The 20,764-nt window shown below is 40.5% G+C and overlaps 1 protein-coding gene across 1 annotated transcript in view; it reads right to left on the bottom strand.

The window, feature by feature from the left end:
* Nucleotides 1-20,764, bottom strand: part of CTTNBP2 (cortactin binding protein 2) — a 226,000-nt gene that overhangs the window by 79,280 nt on the left and 125,956 nt on the right. Inside the window, 3 exon segments of the mRNA XM_015563768.1 lie at nt 2,836-2,922; nt 5,350-6,999; nt 17,518-17,742. Coding sequence (XP_015419254.1) covers nt 2,836-2,922; nt 5,350-6,999; nt 17,518-17,742 — 1,962 coding nt within the window.

Here is a 20,764-nt window from a genome sequence, read left to right as displayed (position 1 = left end):
TGATCAAAATTATGTAAAGACAGTAAAGTAAAAAAATTTTTATTTAATGTGACATAGAGGTATTTCATGTATTTTTGGCTTAAATACAGTTAACTTTCAAAACACATCATTTTATTTTCTTCCTTATGGAGCCTCAAACACCATTAAGCAATGTTGGTGTGCATATAAAGGCATACGTGCACATTGTCACTCCTCGGGGCATAGTTTCTACAGATATCTGGTAACATCCCATGTAGTAACATGTAATAGATGAAGCTTTTCTATTCTTTACACATTGGCACCAGGACACCATTTTTAGGTATATGGGTATTAATTACATTATTATGTATGTAATATTCAGTCTTTATAGTTGAACCTTAACTATTGGCCTTAAATTATTTCAATAAATATTAAGTATCAAAAGGATGTCTCAATATTTTAAAAATTCTTTGTAATAAACAAAGCAGTTTATACAAATGAAACTAGAACTGCTAATTAAAAGCTGAGCATTATACCTTCCTAATTTATCTGGGTCCATAAATAATTTATTACTGTTACCCTATTAGACTGCAGTGACATACAGAATTCATATGGTCATAAAATTAGATATTTATCTAAACTTTGTGATATTTTCCCATTGATATTCATTTTCGCTTCTTACAAAAGTATTATTTTTACTTCATACTTACAAGAAGGCTCCTCTCTGGTACATTTTACCTTGTGTATTTTCTTAAAAACAAACAAAAAACAAGCCCACAAAAATTAAATCAGTACTTATCAGAAATGGATGGCAAACAAAACTTGTAAACACCAAGGTGTTTGACTGCAAAGCAAACACAAAAGCAATATGAAAGCATTGCACTGTGGTCCTCCCTGGAATAGGAGGGAATGTGGCTCATGCTTTTTCTCCTTCCCTTCAGCCCTCTTTTCTTAAAAACAAACAAAAAACAAGCCCACAAAAATTAAATCAGTACTTATCAGAAATGGATGGCAAACAAAACTTGTAAACACCAAGGTGTTTGACTGCAAAGCAAACACAAAAGCAATATGAAAGCATTGCACTGTGGTCCTCCGTGGAATAGGAGGGAATGTGGCTCATGCTTTTTCTCCCTCCCTCCAGCCCTCTTTTTTTTCCTTCCTTCCTTCCCTCCCTTTCTCTTTCCTTCCTTCTTCCTTTCTTCCTCTCTCTCTCTCCTCTAACCTTCCCTTCCTTCCTCCCTTCCTCTCTGTATTTCCCTCTAACTCATCCAAGAATTTTTGGTTATCGATATCCCCTTAAGAATATCAAGAGGTATCTAATAAATGATTTGCTATTCTTTGGGGATTTGTTTTCACTTTTCCGATACAATTCTAGGCTTGGGGGGAAATTTTAATAACTATATTTTTACTTCTTTATATGGTAATATTCAACTATAGATGTAATTTCCTGGAAAACTCTATGTTTAATGAAAAGATATCCATAAGATAAAATATTTTATTCAAAAATGTTTTCAACCTTTAGACCACTGAAGAGTCTTATAGTTCTATCTCTGTTACACAGAACTGCAGAAAAATATACATTAATTTCCTTATTTTGTTAGAGGTTTGCAATACATTTAAAAACGATTTACAAAGGAAAATGCTCTATAAATACCAAATATTGTTAAAGTTTAAATAAATCTTTTGTCTGCACTATCATTTCCAATTTTCTCTAGCACAGACAAACTTACGTTATTGTAATAAATCCTTCTATCAGCATGGGAAAAATAAAACCTTACCATGATCATTTATTCCTCATTTGAGATTCCCAACAATGATAAAAATGGTAACAGTTACTTGACTTTTTAAGTAATGGTGAAGCAATGATAGGACAGATCTGCAGTCACACAGTTACTTTAATGATGTTAGGAAAGGTCATTCAGCTTTGCAGTGCCATGTGCACACATCAGTAACGGTGAGCGTCTGACAGACATGCAGTGACAAGGGGCAGACAGAAGGTGCCATGGCAGAAGGAAGAGTGGAGACCAGCTTCTGGCATCAGCTTCAGGGTGTGGAGAAGGTTAATGTCATAGCTCAGATCAATCTCGTTTTCTGATGTAGACTTTAAGCCAATCATACACGGGGAATAATTTTTAAAATGTATGCTTAAATAAGAAAAAAAATCTGAACCAATACAACGTAACAAAATTAAAAATATTCCCAAGGGTATGGAAACTCAGCTACCTGGGGTGGTTTCTGTGTTAGGCTTCTATTCATCTAACAATTAAAATGTGTTCACTTGACTAGTTCATGAGGAACAAGAAAAACTAATTTACTTATAATTTTAAAATATTATTTAAAAAATTAGCATTTGACCATAGAAACTGTTGACAGGGTTAGAGTAATTTACAAGATATTCAATGAAGTGGTACCTTTTGTCATTTCAACCTTCTCATTGCTTTGTTAATCAGAATTCTTTCTCACGGATATAAGCTGACACGGAAACACAGAATTTTAGAGTTTGAAAGATCGTGGGATCTAGTGGTTCTCCAAGGAGGGAGTGCTAGTGAACTGCTGTTTGAAAATTCAACAGGCAAGTTTAACAAATCTCTTTGGTTTGGAACTACTATTACTTTTTGGTTCAATGCTTTCATGTTTAGATGGAAAAACTAATGGCTCGGAGTAAATGTGCTCTTTAGGGTGATACGTAGAAAGGGACTAACCTTGCCTTCTTATACGCAGTGTTCTGTCCCCCACTGAAACTGGAGCCCACACTACCATGCATTGGGCAGGTGTGCTGTCCCCAGGCCCTGCCCTTCCAACCACAGCGCATTAGTGGCTGCTCAGAAGATTAATGCCCTGCGGTGAGCTTTATGCTCCGCAGAGGCAGGAACTCACCCAGGCACAGGTGTGTTCAGCAGCAGGATGGAGGGAGCTCTGGTGCTTCCTAGTTGCAGTGAGCAGGGTGGCAAAAACAGGGGCAATCTAATTGGAAAACAGAGTCAAAATCCTATAGGCTAAGCTACACCCATGGGGGAGTTATGCACCCCCCACTGCACAGTATTAACATTTCCATTCCCAGAATACACTGCAGGATCAGTAAACATGTGCTGAATGACTACCTCCACAGCCTCCGTTTCCACTCATAAACCACACCTTCTAATCAAAGGAAATAGAAACCTGTTATCCCACCAAAGGTAAAAACGCAGTTCTGAAAATATTTTGGGCAAATTACAGAATCAGAGAACAGGAAATAAGGGACCAGTTTCATGCATTGTCAGCGGCTGCTATTTCTTTAGTTCCTGAATTTATTCTCTAACTCTCTAGACACAAGCCAAGGGCATTTTTAAAAATGGGTCTTTTATCTAAAATTCCACTGTATCCTACGCAGGTCATTCTGGTGAATATACAGGGTTGGGTAAGAGTAGTTTTGCAGTTGTTTGCATGGAAATACAATAATTAATAAATGATAATACAAGAATAAACCCTATTTTGCATACTCACAACTATAAACCTACTTTTGCCCAGTCCTGTATCATGGACTAGGAATTCTCTGTCTTTGAATGTTAATTTATAATCCTCCATCGTGGATCCTGGCTTAAAGGCTTATCTACTGAAACCAAAGGCCCTTGCAGCTTAACCCTGAAGCACAGCCATGACAAAAGCAACTACAGGCAAAGCATCAAGGTACAAAGTAAAGACAGCTTTGTATTTTAAAAAATAACTGACAAACTTTATATATCCTAAGAAGTGTTTTCTGTTTTACAGTCTGTGCATTTATGTCAGTAACACTCCACTGTCTGAATGTTTTTGAAACTTCTGTTTTGCGACTTACAACCATACAGCACATTCTCTGATTTTCCTGACTGGCAGCAAAAATCCCTCCTTTGAGGGCGAGTTTAACTTGTGAGAAACAGCCAACATCATGTCAGGCAAGGAGAAGGCTATCCAGCTGCATAATACCATTTTGGATAAAATATATATCCAAATATATGTGCCCATAAAGACATCACGAAATAATACTGAAGTCAATTCTAAAGCAAATTTTCAAAAATGCTTTTAGCAACGATATCCCTGAAGCAGTAACAGCATCTCTATTTTTTCATCACTCATGCTGCTCTAAGCTCAATACTATGCTCCTCACACGTTACATTAAATCCTCCTACTAGCCACCCTCCCCACATAGTAGCATAAGTTCCAATAAGAAAACTTGCTCAGTTCAAGAACAAGCAACCCAAACCTACAACTGTAAGTGGCAAAGCCCAGATTCCAACACAAATCTGACTGATGGCAAAGTCCCTGCTGTTTCCAATTTTGCCCCAGAACATAAGAAGGCAGCTTCTAAAGGAACTTAATTTCAAGGAGACAGTTTGTAATTGTATAGGTAAGTCATGATGTACTGCTCTCATTCCCTGATGATTACCAACTACCTGTTTTCCTTACTTCCACTCTTCTCCTCAATCTTAAATAAAACCTACTTTAAATAAAACTTACTCAAATCTTCTTTTAACTCTTAAAGTTTCTTCTCATTAGAACAAGAAATCTCTGCTAACCATTAAGATCCTGAGATAGGCAAGACTTCTCCAAAGTTTCAACTGAACTCTGAAACATAACAGTATCTGGGATGCTCATTTGCTCGTAAAAACGAATCCAGTTCACATCAATAAAAAAACAAGTGCTTCCTCTAGTACTGTAAAACAAAAGGGAAAAAAACCCTTCTTTGTTCAAGAGTCCCATACTCCGTGACTTCAGAAAGCACGTCTGCAGCGGGCACCTTCACTAATATAGGCCACATGCTAACCACCTGTGCTCAAGTGTTGGCAGAAGATAGCTCTAAATAAGAGTAAACGACATTAGAAATAAACTACTCTTAAATTAGAGACTGATAAACACAGACACTCAATTTTTGAGGTTAAGAATAGTTAACACCAAGCTTATATTAAAATTTAGATCATACAAATTACAGAACAAATCTAATCAATTTGGTAATCCAAGCTGGAGAGTAGTGTTAATAACTACTGGAAGGGATTGCGTTTATGTCATCTCAGAAGCAGTAAAACTGAACACACACTGCCTGGTGATGACCCACTGATATTAAAGTCTGTGAGATAAATTTAATAAGAAGGAACAGTCTTTCTTCCCATGGAAATGCTTTCATCTCTCTAATTTTATGGTCCCCTGGTGCTCCAAACCACTACTTTCAGGTCACTAAGAAAAAAAGAAAAAAGAAAGCAAGTACTTAGCATAACAACACTGCAAGATGAATCACCATACCCTGGAGTCATTAAAAAAAAAAAAGAGGAAAGAAATATATATTAAAAAGTATCAAATTTAAAAAAAAATTTCCATGGCAATGTGGAAGAAATTAAGGCAAGAGGGCAGGCCACATTCTTAAAAAGGGTATAACATGGCAATCCCTTTACCTGAGGCTGTTACCGGGAGGCTGTCTGAGGCACCTGTTCTACAGGGTGAGGCACTAACAGGGTTTATGGAAGAGCAAAAGGCAATGGTGGTGGGAATGACCAGGGAACGCTCTGCACATGCAGGCCGGCTCAGTCCAGGGGTTTCAGCAGGCCAGGCACCCACCTGAGACGTGGCCAGGGCTGTCGGCGCCACAGTTAAATCTACGGACGGTTTTGGTGGCAGCTGCGGAGAGGAGGATTTAGGGAGATTCTCCTCACTTAGGACCCTGCTCCCTTGCGGTAAACTGGAAGGAGGTGAAGCCACAGTTTTGTTATCTGCTTTGGCGGCAGCACTGGAGGCCCTGCTGCTATCCGTAACAACTTTGAGTTGGGGGTGGGGTGGAGAAGGAGCTTGGGAGAGCCCTGGCTTTTTTGGGGGAATAGGAGGAGGGTTGCCTCTGTCAACTCGTGCTCCACCGGGAGTCTTTACGCTGGTCCGACCAACAGGCGGGTAGGTGCCAACATCCCCTACCGGGGGCGCTCCAGGCCTTGGGGGTGCTCCCGCTTGAGGGCCAGTAAATCTTGACAGCGCTTGGGTCACAGTATTTCGAGCCAGTTGTTTGGCCACTAGGTTTTCACGACTTGTAGGAGAGACATCTCTTGATGGAGGACTCTGGGTGGTATTTCCATTTTGGTCTGGGTCGTTAGCATTGCCCTGGAACCTAAATCTAGCTGCCTGGACGCGTGGGTTTAGACTTGGATGCAGAGACGCGTTGGCACACGGTGAGTGTAAACTGTGCACAGGCGGAGCTTGTGAATAGCTCTGGGGAGCTGTGCCTAGTGTTTGCAGGGTGGGAGGGGCAGCGTTATTGGGAAGTGGGGTTGTGCTTGTTAAATCTGGTGTTGAACCAGTGCTGGGTCCATTTTCTTCAATTCTATTTGCACTTGGAGATGAGACAGTGGGCAGAGCGGAGCCAATCAAGTCACCTTGGGAAGTCTGCCTGTCAATACCCGGTCTGACCGAGGTGGCACTGGTGCACACATTCCCTTTTGCACTTGCGGAAACTCGGGGGCTCCCTGTGGAAGGCTTTGCAGGCACAGTCAAAGACAACTTCTTCACGTGGTCAGCGCCTTCTGTCGGTAGGTCTGTCTGGCAAGCAACAGATCTTGTCACAGGTCCTTCTGTTCCCACAGATATAGAGGCCAAATGCCTATCTTTCGCCTTCCGGGGGAGAGAGAGGCTTGGTTTGCTGTCAGTTCCCCTTTTCAGTTGCTCAATCATTTTCTTCATCTTGTCTATCTCCTCTTTGAGGTCAGTGGTGTGTGCTTCTTCTCGGTGCAGCTTGGCACGAAGCTGTTCCCGTTCCGTGTCAAACTCAGAGAGCTGTTTTTCCATCTGAGCTTCCATGTCTGTGCTTCTTCGTTTCTCAGCAGAGAGTTCCTCTTCTAATGCACTGGTCTTTTTCTTCTCTTCGTCCAGTTTGGCCATTACTTCTTCTAGCTTTTGGGCCTCGTCTATGACTTTGCCGGAGAGCTGTTTGCACTCCTTGACCAGCATCACGACCACATGCTTGTTCTTGCCTCGCTCTTCCTCCAGGCGGGAGGCCAGCTTCTTGTGCTCTTGCTCAAGGGCTTGTAGCTGAAGCTTTTCCATCTCCAGCTGGAAGAAATTCACAGGACAGCTCCATTAATATGCAGGAAATTCTTTTAGCCAAAGAAGTGCTTCTTGTGAGATTTTTCTTACAATTACATGATTTAGGTTAGCTAAAATACCACATTTTCTAAAGTGTATTGTGATAGGAAACAAATATTTTAGACTCATTAAAATGAGAAAATAAATGTAACTAATTTTATGAAAAACATCTAAGTTACACCAACAGAGAATTTTCTTCATCTACTAAAGTTAACTATAGAAGAGAATAGTAATCTCATCCTTCAGTTCACAGCACAGAGTTCAGTACATTCTGTTTTTGTAAAATCAGAGCTCTGTAAGGGAACTACTTTTTTAAAGGTTTAATGTTTTAAAATTACTAACTAATCGTTGAGGTACAGTATAATAAGTGCCAGTAAATAAATACTAAGCTCCTCTATTTGCAAACTGTATTAGCATTTTTTTTTAACTTTGAGGTTCTTGCAATGGGTTGCTATAGAAACCACATAAAATTATATATGAAAGTTCTTTGAAAACTACAAAGAGCTAAGGAAATATCTTATTAGAATTATAATCAATGTCAGTGAACCCAAAAGTCTGACCCCATCTCCTACATCAGCCTCACTTCCTCACTTAGCTCCCACTCTATTGACTTCCTTTGAGTATCTTGAACACTCATAACCGTGGTCTTGTCTCAGGGTCTTTGACTTTGCTGTTCCCTCTGCCTAGAATGCCAATGCACACCTTCATGTGGGGCTCCTACAGTAGGCAGTGACCAAAAGGAGAGAATGGCTCACTGCCCAGCGAGGGCCTGGCATGTTATTTATTTACTTTGGCTGTTTCCTGCTTTGAAGAAGTTGTTAAGTAACATTGCAATGGGTCCTATGAACAGGTGAAATAGGTGATCGGGAATACACATAATTCTCCAAGAATAATTAGAGACTATTGTTTATTCACACACACTCTATTCTACTGTATAAAATTTGTAGGGGTGACTTTATAAGTAGATTAGGTGAGATCTGGAGAACAACAGTACTGTAAAACATATTTACAGGCATGTTTTAGTCATCATAAAAAATAACATTTATAGTTAAAGCTATGGTGTAGGATTTACCTTTTCTAAATAGATCAAATAATAGGTTGCTATGGAAGGCATACACAAAATTAGAATGAGAAAGTTTAAAATATATTTTATATTAGCACCTTCACCCCATTCTTATAACAATGTAGAAAAAAGCAGAAACTAGGTCAGTTTTCAGCGTATTTTTAAAATATGAGTTTCATAGTTTAGCTCTGAAGGTAGAAAAATGATGTCTTGCAGAACTCTAAGGGCTACCTTCATTTTACAAAACTACCTAAAGGCTAAATTAGTGATTTTCCTGATGTTATCCAGTTAATCAGTGTCAGAATCAAGACACTCACTCAGGGTTCCACTTGTCTCAAGTTTTTCTCACCATATCACACATCTTGCCCATAGAATTTCCTTACTATGGATCAATCACACTTCATTTTTGAAATGATAACTTTCATCTTATACTTCAGAATCCAATTGAAGACTGACTTCCAAAAGAAGATTAACTCAACTTATCTCAGATATTTATACAGAAAACTGTAAGTCTCCCATAATTCATTTGTATCTTTGTCCTGCCATCATTCGTGCCTTATGAATTCTATCTCAGACTAACATGGGTCTTTTAAAATCTTATCACAGATAGCAGAACACAGAGTAAACCACATAACTAAGGTGCCTGCAGAAACATGACTCCAAATTCATTTGCACTTTGAACCCCAATCATCAATCACTCTATCTGCCTTTGTTTAGCTTCCTCTACAATTTACCTCATTCATGGGATAAACTTCTGCAACTCTCCCCAAAACTTCAGCCAATGACCAACTGACTCTCAGTCTATCCTAATAGATTATTTTAACAGGGAATTTCAGACTAATATATCTCTTCTGTATTTATTTTTTAAAATATATTTACTGTTGAGAGTACAGTGGGGCCTTGACTTACGAGTTTAATTCATTCTGAGACCGAGCTCATTGAGGAGCTCATTAACTCAAATTACTCTATCAACTCAATGCAAAAAATGGGCGGAGAGACAACTGGTATCTCAAAAAACTCCTTAGTTGGGACACTCGTAAGTCAAGGCCCCACTGTATTACAGATTTCCCCATGTTTACCTCCATTGCCCTCCTCCATCCAGATCTTGCTTCTTCCTTCCCCTTCCCTTTCCCTTCTTCTTCTGCTTAAAGAAGACCCTTCAACATTTCATGTAATACTGGTTTGGTGGTGACGAACTCCTTTAGCTTTTTCTTATCTATGAAGCTCTTTATCTGACCTTCAATTCTAAATGATAACTTTGCTGGGAAATCTTGGTTGTAGGTCCTTGCTTTTCATCACTGAATATTTCTTACCACTTTTTTCTGTCATTATTTCTTCAAATAGATGTTCAACTTCTTACTCTCTCTGTCTTCTCCTTCTGGCACCTGAATGATGTTAATGTTGGTATGCCTGAAGCTGTCCCAGAGGCTCCTTACACTATCTTTATATTTTTGGATTCTATTTAATTTTTGCTCTTCTGATTGGGTGTTTTTTGCTTCCTTATATTCCAAACCGCTAATTTGATTCTCAGCATCCTCTACTCTTCTGTTGATTTCCTTTACATTATTCATTTCAGCCAGTGAATCCTTAATTTCTGACTGGTCCCTTTTTATGTGTTTGATGTTCTAAGTGCCATGGCATTCTCACTAAGTTCCTTGACATTCTCAGTAGGTTCCTTGAAGCTCTCATTAAATTCCTTGAACATCATTATAACCATTGTTTTGAATTCTGTATGTAGTAGTTTGTTTGCTTCCATCTCACTCAGTTCTTTTTCTGGATATTTCATCTTTTTTTTCATTTTTCTTTTTCTTTACATTATGGCTGCTTCTCTGTGTTTGTTTCAATGTATTAAGTAGCTGCTACATCTCCAGAATTTCATAGAATGGCTCTGTGTAGAAGGTGTCCTTGTAGGGCCCAATGGCTCAGCCTCCCCAGTCTCCTGAGCTAGGCACTCTAGGTGCGCCCCTATGTGGGCTGTGTGCACTATCCTGTTGTAGTTGAGCCTTGATTGCTGTTAGCATCACTGGGAGGGATTGACCCCCAGGCCAACTGGCTATGAAGACTAGCTGTGGCTACAGCAGAAGACACCCTATGGCACAGGACTTGCTTCAGTGGGGCTTGGTTGCTCACTAAGTTCTTCTCTTGAGTGTGTCACTCATGAAAGTGGTAGAGTTGTAATCTGGCATTGTCTGAAGCTGTCCACCAGGTGCACTGGCTCTGCGACCTCCTGGGAGGTGCAAAGTCAGCTACTGCCTGTGCTCTCATTGGGCCACCTGGCTTGAGCTACTGAACGATCTTCAGATGGCTGTTACTTGTGTTGGGCTTGGAGGTGCCCAGGAGAAGCCAAACTGTGAACCAAGGCAGGCTGCTGCTAGTGCGAGGCCTAGGGCCACTTATCTAGAGGTATAGGGCAAGCTGAGTCCAGCTCTACTTTTTTGAGAGATTTTAGGAGTCTGAATCCTGAGATAGGACAGGCCATTCATATGGAAAAGCCACTGAAAACAACTTGGGTGCAGCTATAAACTGGGTTGGCTAGAATCTCAGGTAATCCCCAGGGCAGGGTGAACATTGTGGGTCAGCTTGATGGAGTGTCAGATATGGCACCTGCCAGTCAGCTCTGTGAGGGGTAGGAGATCTCATTAGAGGAACAATGACCTCTGTCAGTCCTTTGGTCTGGGAGAAAGTTGTTCCTCAGGTCTTGCCCTGATGCTAGACAATTTAGATCCTCACTGTATGACCCTGGATCTTTTCAAGCTGCTGCCCCAGGACTGGAGCTCGGAGGGAGTGATTCCAAGTACATTTGTGCACAGGCACTATAAGAGGAACTGCCTGGGTTTCCAGCTGCCTCCATGTCACTCTGTCACAATCCCCGCTGGTTTTTACAGCATGATGTTACAAGGACTTCTCTTCCCGGCACTGGAACTCAGGGCTGACTGTTCTGGTGTGGGGCTAGGACCCCTTGCTCCTCACAGGAGGCCTCCTCAGCCAAGATACCCCTCCCAGGCCACATCTGGGTGTCAGATCAACCCTTTCCACACCTCTACACCTCCTACCAGTCTCAGTGTAGTTCCTTCTTTAATTACTAGAGGCCTGGTTCTCGGATTCGTGCACATTGAAAGGAAAATAATTAGAAGGTGGCTGGCAAGGCGGGACTGGGCAAAATGGGCCAGACACGCCCTGGAGCCAACCTCCCTTGGCCGGCTGGATCTGGGGCAGTTCAGGGGCTCAAAGGGCATCTGCGGAGTGAGCAGGGTTCCTCTGGCAGGTGGGGTCCCTCGGCCTGGCCTGGGGGGATTGGACTGAAACTGGCAGTCCGACATCCCCCGAGGAGTCCTGGAGTGCAAGAGGGCACTCTGCAAAGTTGCTGTCGCTCGGCAGCTCCTGTGATGAGCGTCTGCCCCCTCATGGTCAGTGCACATCATACCTACTAGCTGGCCAGCTGGTTGGCCGGTCACTTAGGGCTTCCATTCCGTCAGATTTCAGGTAGTTCTTTTTTTTTTAATATATATTTTATTTATTTTTTACAGAGAGTAAGGAAGAGGGATAGAGAGTTAGAAACATCAATGAGAGAGAAACATTGATCAGCTGCCTTCTGCACACCTCCCACTGGGGATGTGCCTGCAACCAAGGTACAAGCCCTTGACTGAAATCAAACCTGGGACCCCTCAGTCCGCAGGCCAATGCTCTATCCACTGAGCCAAACCGGGCATCCAGGCAGTTCTTAATGATGGTTGTTCTGTATTTTAGACCTGGCTCTGTGAAGAGGCATATACCACATTTACCTACACTGCCATCCTGGTCAGAAACAGACTTCTGAGTGACTAAGATTCTCTGCTGGTGGCTGGCAAAGACCAGCAGAGGTAGAGCTGGGAGAACCATTGATCCATCCCTGGGCCCAATGCTGCTAACAAACTAGCTGGATGTTCAATTCCCAGTCAAGAGCACATACTTGGGTTGCAGATTTGATCCCAGGCGTTAGTTGGGGAACATGCAGGAGACAACCAATCAATGTGTCTCTCTCACATCAATGTTTCTCTCTCACTCTCTCTCTCCCCTCCATCCTTCCCTTCTCCTCTCTCTAAAAATTAACGGGGAAAAATATTCTTATGTAAGGATAAACAAACAGAAAATTAAGTGTAAATGAAGCACAACACAGCTGAAGTAAAGAATACCCTGGAAGGAATCAAAAGTAGAATAGAAGAAGATTGAATCAGTGAATCAGAAGACAAGGTAGGGGGGAAAAACGCATTCAAAGCAGCAATTGGGAAAAAAATTAAATAGCAGGTGGGGGTTTAAAGGAACTTTGGTACAACATTCATACAATAACAGTGCAAGAAGAAGAACCTGAGCTAGAAATAGAAAACCTGTTTGAAAAAATAATGACAGAAAATTTCCCTAACCTGGTGAAGGATAAAGTCACTCAAATTCAGGAAACACAGAGTCCTAAGCAAAATGGACCCAAAAGGACCCACAACTATACATCATTTTTAAAATGATGTATATTAAAGACAAAGAAAGACTCTTAAAGGCTGCAAGAAAGAGACAGAAAGTTACCTACATGGGACATCCCCAGATGATTTCTCAATTCGCCAGCTGATTTATCAATGGAAACACTTCAGGCCAGATGGAGTGGCATGAAGCATACAAAGTAATGAAAAGCAATGGGCTGAATAGGCCAATGAAACTGATGAAATTGAAGCAGCAAAAAAAAAAAAAACACAAGAAAATACCAAAATGGCGTATTTCACAGATCTAGAAAAAATACTCCAAAAATTATATGAAACCAAAAAAGACCCTGAATAGACTCAGCAATCTTGAGAATGAAGAACAAAGCTGAAGGGATTACAATACCAGATATCTAATTATACTACAAAGCCACAGTAATCAAAACAGCCTACTACTGGCACAAGAACAGGCATACAAATCAGTGGAACAGAACAGAGAAGCCAGATATCGACCCAAGCCATTATGCTCAATTAATATTTGACAAAGGAGGCAAGAGCATACAATAGAGTGAAGACAGTCTCTTCAATAAATGGTGTTGGGATAACTGGACAGGTACATGCAAAACAATGAAACTAGACCACCAACTTATACCATACCCACGAATAAACTCAAAGTGGTCCATTGTCAAAATAAATGTACTCAAATATAAACTGTGTCCAAGATGATCCACATTGGCATTAGCGGACAAGGACCCTAAAGCAGCTATTGTCAAAGAAAATATGGTCACAATGATAGAACAGTGGGGGAATTTTGGCATAGAAATGGAAACTAAGAAAAAAAAATCAAATGAAAAACTAGAATTAAAAAGCATAATAAAATGAAAAAATGTTGCCCAGCTGGCATGGCTCAGCGGTTGAGTGTCGACCTATAAACCAAGAGGTCACGGTTCAATTCCCGGTCAGGGCACATGCCCAAGGTTTTGGGCGTGGTCCCCAGTGTGGGGCATGCAGGAAGCAGCCTATCAATGATTCTCTCTCACCATTAATGTTTCTATATCTCTCTCACTCTCCCTTCCTCTCTGAAATGAGTAAAAACTTTAAAAAATAAAAGTAAAATAAAAATAAGATGGGGAAAAAAAACTTAATTGAATGGGCTTAAATAGCAGACTTGAGAGAGTAGAGTTATACAGGACAATGAATTTGAAAATACAGCAAAAGAACATATCCCATTTGAGAGGAAGCATAAGACACATCTCCAGCTCTCTCTTAACACTCACTGCAATGTGTCTGGGAAGTCAAATACATGTTGAAATGTAACAATGAGTCATACAAAAGAAGACTCAGGAATGAGCTAAAAACAATCACTCATTTACAAAATGTCCTAAATACTCTTTCTAAAAATGTTATTTTAGATGGTTCTCCACCATGTTGTCCTTGAATGAAAGTCTAGGAAGCAACTTAAAATTAAATTATATGTTATAAACCATTATGTAATGAAGTAGAGAGCACTGTACAAGTGGCAGTGCAGTACAATGAGCTGTAATAGCAAGGCGGAGCCTATGAAAGAAATTAAAACAACGGAATTATTCTCTTCTGGCTCAACTGTCATTTCTTTGGTTGTCTAGCACCTGAAACTGCTTCCTGTTAGGGAGAATTCTCTCCCCTTATTATTTTCCCCACAGAAGTGAAATATGTCCAGCTTTCCCAGTCTCCCTTGTAGCTGAGGAGAGGGTGTGGAGCTTAGGTTTGACCAATGAAATGCACCTGTTCTTAGGCTTCCAGTGGGAAATGAGGGTTGCAAAGAAGCAGGGCCAGGGAAGCACCACTCAAGACCCAGAGCAGTGATGGCAGTGGTGCTGTCTGGAGTCAGCAAGCTGCAGTATCCAGCTCTCATGAGCAAAAACATCACCCACCTCAGACTGGATCTGTAATGAGCATTTGTTGGTGATGCTGGCTGGTAAGAGCTGGTCCCCTAGCTGGCCCAGCCAGGCTCTACCATAATGTAAAACAACCAATAAACACTTTTTCTGCTTAACTCAATCAACTTCATTTGCTCACAACTAAAACCCTGCCTGATGCATCTATTGACATGCAACTGACCTCATTATGCTGAGCTGCCACCTAGAAGAAGCTATACCCAATACACAGAGCTAACTACTTTTAGTTTTTTCACTGGTGGAAAAAATATTGTTCCCTTAGGAATTTCCTAGTTATTATCTTGGCTTCTTACTTTTAAAGGCTCTGCTCAAATTATAAGGTCCCTCCTATTTTAGGGTTAGAAATCACTCACACTAAAATGATTGAAAATAAATTAGGATAGAAACTCTATTAACAGATGGTGTACAAGATAAGTAATAAAAACCCCAAATATCATTCTAACCTATCTAGGTTACAGGCTCGAAATGTAGAGATGACTGGAGGCAAAGTTTCCCATGATGATTACTCATTAGCTTATTCAAAACGGCTTTAAGCGCTCCGTCCTTACCCAAATTTATTCTTGCCCAAATTTTCCTGGCACACAAATGACCAGTCAACCCTCCTATTAGGAGTCCTAGCAGGAACCAATGCTTGAGTGAGCAAGCAGCCTCCTTCTCTCGTCTGCAGAGGCCTAGCAGAGCAGCGTTCAGGCCCAATGTGTTAGAATCACCATGAGCTGTGCCTGTGTCTGGTAATAAACGCCTCAATTGTAGATAATAAGGCCTTTGCTTTCCCTGGCTTTTGCTCTGACAGTAATTTAAAGAACTGGACTGATGGAAAGTAATGGATTTATTTTGTCTTACTGATTTTAGATTTATAAAGCTGCAATTTACTTTATATGCAAGGGTACTGAAAATGTCTGGTTAAAATACTTTCAGGCCCTGGCCAGGTAGCTCAGTTAAGAGCATCATCCAATACGCTAAGGTTGTGGGTTTGATTCTGGTGAGGGCACATACAAGAATCAACCAATGAATGCATAAATAAGTGGAACAACATCTCTCTCTCTCTCTCAATTCAATATATAAAAATTAAAAAAAAACCTTCAAAACTAAAGATGACAGGTAGATTTGTTGCTAAAAAGATGACTTCTTTGTTTTGTGGCCTTATCACTTGATGTGATATTTTCTTTGTAAGATTCAGGATACGAGTAGAAACTGTAACTCTTTTTACATGCTACAGTCTACCAGAACAGACTATCCTTTAGGGACAGAAGATAGCGCTGCCTGTCAGAGACTACACAGCCAATGAATTTGGCCATAAAGAACCACTGTATCCCTGTTATATGTGAGCGAAAGATCACTGGCTTATTTCATATTAGCCTGTCAGGACTCACAAGACAGAAACGATTTCCTTTCACTACCAGCCAGGTTGGAAATGGCCCAGCCATTCAGAAAGAAACAGGATGTAAGCTGATTTACAAAAATAAGCTAGATAATAAAATCTTTCATTGATCTCAAAATGAGTTTCTTCTTTTTCTACAAGAGAAATGATAAAATGCAAAACTGAAGTAAAATTTAGGAAAGCATGCATTTTTGTATATTAAGTGAAAACTACAATGAAAACAAAGTATCTTCTTGACTTCTGAAAACATAGCAGAAAACCCAGAAAAACTTTATGATGAAATAGCTCATTTGACATGTTCAGAACATAAATGAAATGTGCATCATCCAAGAAATACAAATGAGCTTCAGTGGCATCAGCTAAAATACATTAACTCTTGCTTATGTGGTTTGTGGGGAGTTTTGACAATTTCCAGAGGCCTCAGTGGTTGTCCACTGGGCTTTGTAGAGGGTTTGCAACGTCCTCAGTAAAACTGTTTGATTCCACCTCACATCCATGGAAAGCCTTCAATTCTTTCTTCTTTACTAATTTGCCCAGCGCTTTATTTTCTTACTATTTGACATCCTGATGAAAACGGTTGCTTTTTCTCAACCCTCCCCCTCCCCCAGAACACTGGCATGCATATGTTAATGCAAAGATATAACTATAGAGAAAAGACATACACATCAATGACAGTATCATAAATATTTACAATATGGTGCATTCAGTTTGATTATCCAGCAGGTGTTACATGTAAGCTATAACAAGTTCTCTGAAAAGGACAAATAGAAACATTTTATGTTTTAATGATAGTTGAAAGAACATATTGCTCTTAATTCTAATTACACTAGACATCATTAGCTTCTACAATTTCCTCACTCTCTTTTCTAAAGGGAATTCATAGCTTGTCTGTACACTGGAAGGACAAACTTTAAACTTCTATTTCCGCATGGCTGATGATAGTAAGCTTTTATCACTCAGGACTCTGAAGCATCTACTCATGCACAATAAATAAGTATGTGCTGGTAGGGGAGGCGAAGGGTGGGGAGGAAGTTGGTTTAAAAGAAAGGCATGTGAGTGAGCAGGAGCCTGGAGGTCTGCAGTATACACAGCTATCAGACCCCAGAGGCGAGTCTGAGACTAACCAGGACTTCATGGTGACATGTAGTGAGATTGCACGCAAACTTTCATTCTACTTCTCCTCATGCTAGTTTCACTTTCCAAAGAAATAATGTAAGCGATTTTTAATATTGAAGAAATATTTGAGATAGAAGCTGGATAAAGTAAGTTGGGGATACCACATATGATCAGAGTCCTTCCTGGTTGCATTACTAGATCACCTACCTAGCAGTTAAACATGTCTTACAGCAGCAGAAAAGAGAAATTCAAAGAAGGAAAATTATTATTTTAAAGAAAGTATTAAAGTCACCTTAATGGGAAACATAATTTCTTTATCAGACATCCTTTCTGGTTTAGTGTTTTGTACTTGTTTGTTTGTTTGTTTAATTTTGAGTGATATTTCAAAACCACCACCAGAATTGGTCAGAATTTTGCATTTCTAAGTACTTATTCCAACTCTTCCTGAAAATACAATATTTAAGAACAAAGGATAACCTCAGAGATCATTTCTGCCTTCTACACCGTATTTTGGGGAAAATGACCGTTTGAAAGTCTCAATACCTTTTTTTGTCTGCTCTCAGCAGCAGCCAGCTGTGCGGACATCCTTTCCTGCATTTTTCTGCAGTGGCCCATGACTGCTTCCAGGATGGAGAGGGGGTTGGTACAGACTGGCTTCTTCTCTTTATCGCCAGCACCTGCTTCGTAGTCTCTCTGCAGTGCCAGGAATGGGTCATTTAAATTAAATCTTCCATAGCGTTCCTGGACAAACACCTCCTTCCTGCGAGCCTAAAACAAAATCAGAGGAATGCACTGAAGGAATAAAAAGGTAAGATATTTATAAGAAGGTTTTGTGATTACTTTCCCAAAAGGTATTCACAACTGTTCTGAGTAATGGCTAAAGTGTGATGTCAGGCAGGGAGCAAGACGGGAGGGGAATGTGTCCCCAACCCCTGATAGTCTGGCATGCTGCTGCCGTCTACAGTACTTTTAAATTGGCTTTTAAATTACAAATAATACAAATATATATTTTCCCATGATGTCCACTCCTTCAAGGAACTGAATTTTAGGTGCAGCCTTCCCTAATTTAAAGTAAAATTAGAAAGATCAACAGTTAAAATAAGTTTTACCAAAAGTTCAAAAATAAAATTATCTCGATTACATTCATATGTTATATTTCACATAATACTTACCAAGTCACAAAATATAAATCTCCTACAAGTTTTGTATAGCCAGAAAGAATTGATAAGGATATTTGCCAAAAAAGAAATTACATCATGAAATTTTTTAGTCAAAAATCCACAACATTCACAACATGCAAAAGATATAACTACAGAGAAAAGACATACACTACTAATGGTGAAATAACTTTTATTAGACTATCTCTTTTGTAAAGTTTGAACAATTACAAAAAACTTCCAGAGCCAAGCTGGTGTGGCTCAGTGATTGAGCACTGACCTATGAAACAAGAGGTCACCAGGACAATTCCTGCTCAGGGTATATGCCCAGGTTGCAGGTTCCCCAGCAGGGAGAGTGCAGGAGGCAACTGATCAATGTTTCTCTCTCATCAGTGTTTCCATCTCTCTATCCCTCTCCCTTCCTTTCCAAAAAAAAAAAAAAGGAAACATATTTTTAAAAATAAAAAGACTCCAGAAAATTTAAGAAGATGTAAATATCTTTCTCTGGTCAGGTACCTCAGTTGATTAGAGCATCATTCCGATACACCAAGGAACAGGTTTGATCTCTGGTCAGGACACGTATAAGAAGTAACCAATGAATTCATAAATAACTGGAAAAACAAATCACTGTTTCTCTCTGTTTCTGTCTCTTTTTCCTTCTCTGTCTCTCTCCCTGTTTCTCTCAAATCAATTCTAAAAAGTACGTATCTTTTTAAAAAGATGTAAATATCCCATCATTGAAGGGCATTAAAATATAGTTCATAGAACCCCAGGAAAGAATGCAACCTCATTTTACTCTGTCAGTCTATCAGTGTCAAAGTTAATTGCACATCCACATGGCACTAAATGCAATTTTAGATAATTAGCCTACAACAGTCTTCACATAAAATTGGAAATAGCAGTAGGAATATATTGAAAACTAGCCACATTTTCCCAACTCAGGTCATTTAGAAGAGCCCGTAGAAAAAAAATTATTCTATGTCACTGCTAGTGGAAAATGAAATTATTTTATTATAAATCAAGCTTAACTGTCAAAATGTTAAGCGTGTTTTCTAAGGATATATTACATACATTTCCTCACTTTGGAAGCAACCACTTTGAACTAAACTTTTCGTTTTCAGACCACTGTCAGAGAGCCAACAACTAGACAAACACAAGTGCAAATGGCATTGTTTTTTCCTGTTACCAAATTACATCAGTTGGGAGATGTTGTTTACAAGAAGTTCAATTTCACCATTAAAATCTAAGCTGGCTTTCCGAGCATCATTTGAAACTTAAAAGTTAACATGGTTCATGAATCAAAAAACATTTGATATTTGTAGATTCTTATGTAATCAATACACCAAATAAGTATCACTTCAGAGATGCAATTTCAAAAGAAGTTTCATTTTGTCTTTCACTTGTTTCCTAAGTAACTCATCCCTCAGCCCTGGATGAAAACCTAAGAAATCCCCATGGTTTTTCCAATTACTTTTATCGAATAACAAGTCTTATAGTCACTTTAAGACACAAAACAGTCTCCCTTTGGCTATCAGAATATCCAGCTTAGTGATAAGCCAGCTCCCCTTCCCCAGCCGGCTAGGCTCTGCAGCAGGTTTCACATGCACCACTTGGGAAGGGAGAGTTTATGAAAACTCCAAATCTGCTTGCCCTTTCTAAGTGCTTTAGCCCTCTCGGGGTTGGAAAGGACTGGAGGTAGATGGTGAAGATGGAGGTGAGAGGAGCAGGAACATTCCACCTGACTGGTTCGCTAGCCTTACCAACGGTGAGGGCGGTGAATATTTAAAGGCTACTCTTGCCCTCTGAGCGCGTGGTAACTTTGGAGGACCACGCCTTCTCCCACTGCTGAGGTCCCTTCATCCATAGTTTCCTAATGTAGGTTATCATTTAGGGCAGGATACATAATCTGTGGGGTCCGGTAAAAAACCAAAACACAAATTCATGCACTGGTAGGGTCCCTAGCAGCTGGCAGCTGCTGGCCAGGTACTCCCTCCTTTCCTCCAGCCAGCCCCGCCCCTGGTCACACTCCTGGAAGAACTCCCAGTCGAGGAAACAATTTGCATACTAATGACACTGTTCTGTATCATTTTATAATATACTAGGGGCCCGCTGCACGAAATTCGTGCACTGGCGGCGGCGGCGGGGGGCGGGGGGCTTAGCCCAGCCTGCCCCCTTGCACATACTGGGAGCCCTCAGGGGATATCCTAGTGACGGCTTAGGCCGGCTCCTTGCTCCCCTTGGGGATAGGTCCTAAGCCGCAGTCTGGCCTCCCTTTGTGGGAGGTGACCGGGCTGATCAGGGGAAGGCACCAGCCCCATCACCCCGCTGCTGTAGCCACTGCCAGTCACCGCAGTCAGCAAGGTTTTTTCATCAACACGCACTCCGATCCCTTCACCATGAAAAAATGACAACTTCTTTTAGGCATTTTCAACATGTGTCTTTCATGTAATAATAATTTATTATTATTCATTTATCCTCACTTGAGTATATGTTTCCATTGAATTTTAGAGAATGTGTAAGAGAAAGGGAAAGACAGAGAGAAACATCAAAGTGAGAGGAACACTTTGATTGGTTGCCTCCTGCATGAGCCCTGACCTGGTCCCCAGCCAGGGAGGAGCCTGCGATCTAGGTAC

Source organism: Myotis davidii, unplaced genomic scaffold (assembly GCF_000327345.1).
Source record: "Myotis davidii unplaced genomic scaffold, ASM32734v1 scaffold359, whole genome shotgun sequence".
NCBI lineage: Eukaryota > Metazoa > Chordata > Mammalia > Chiroptera > Vespertilionidae > Myotis > Myotis davidii.
This window is presented reverse-complemented; position numbering and strand designations above follow the sequence as displayed.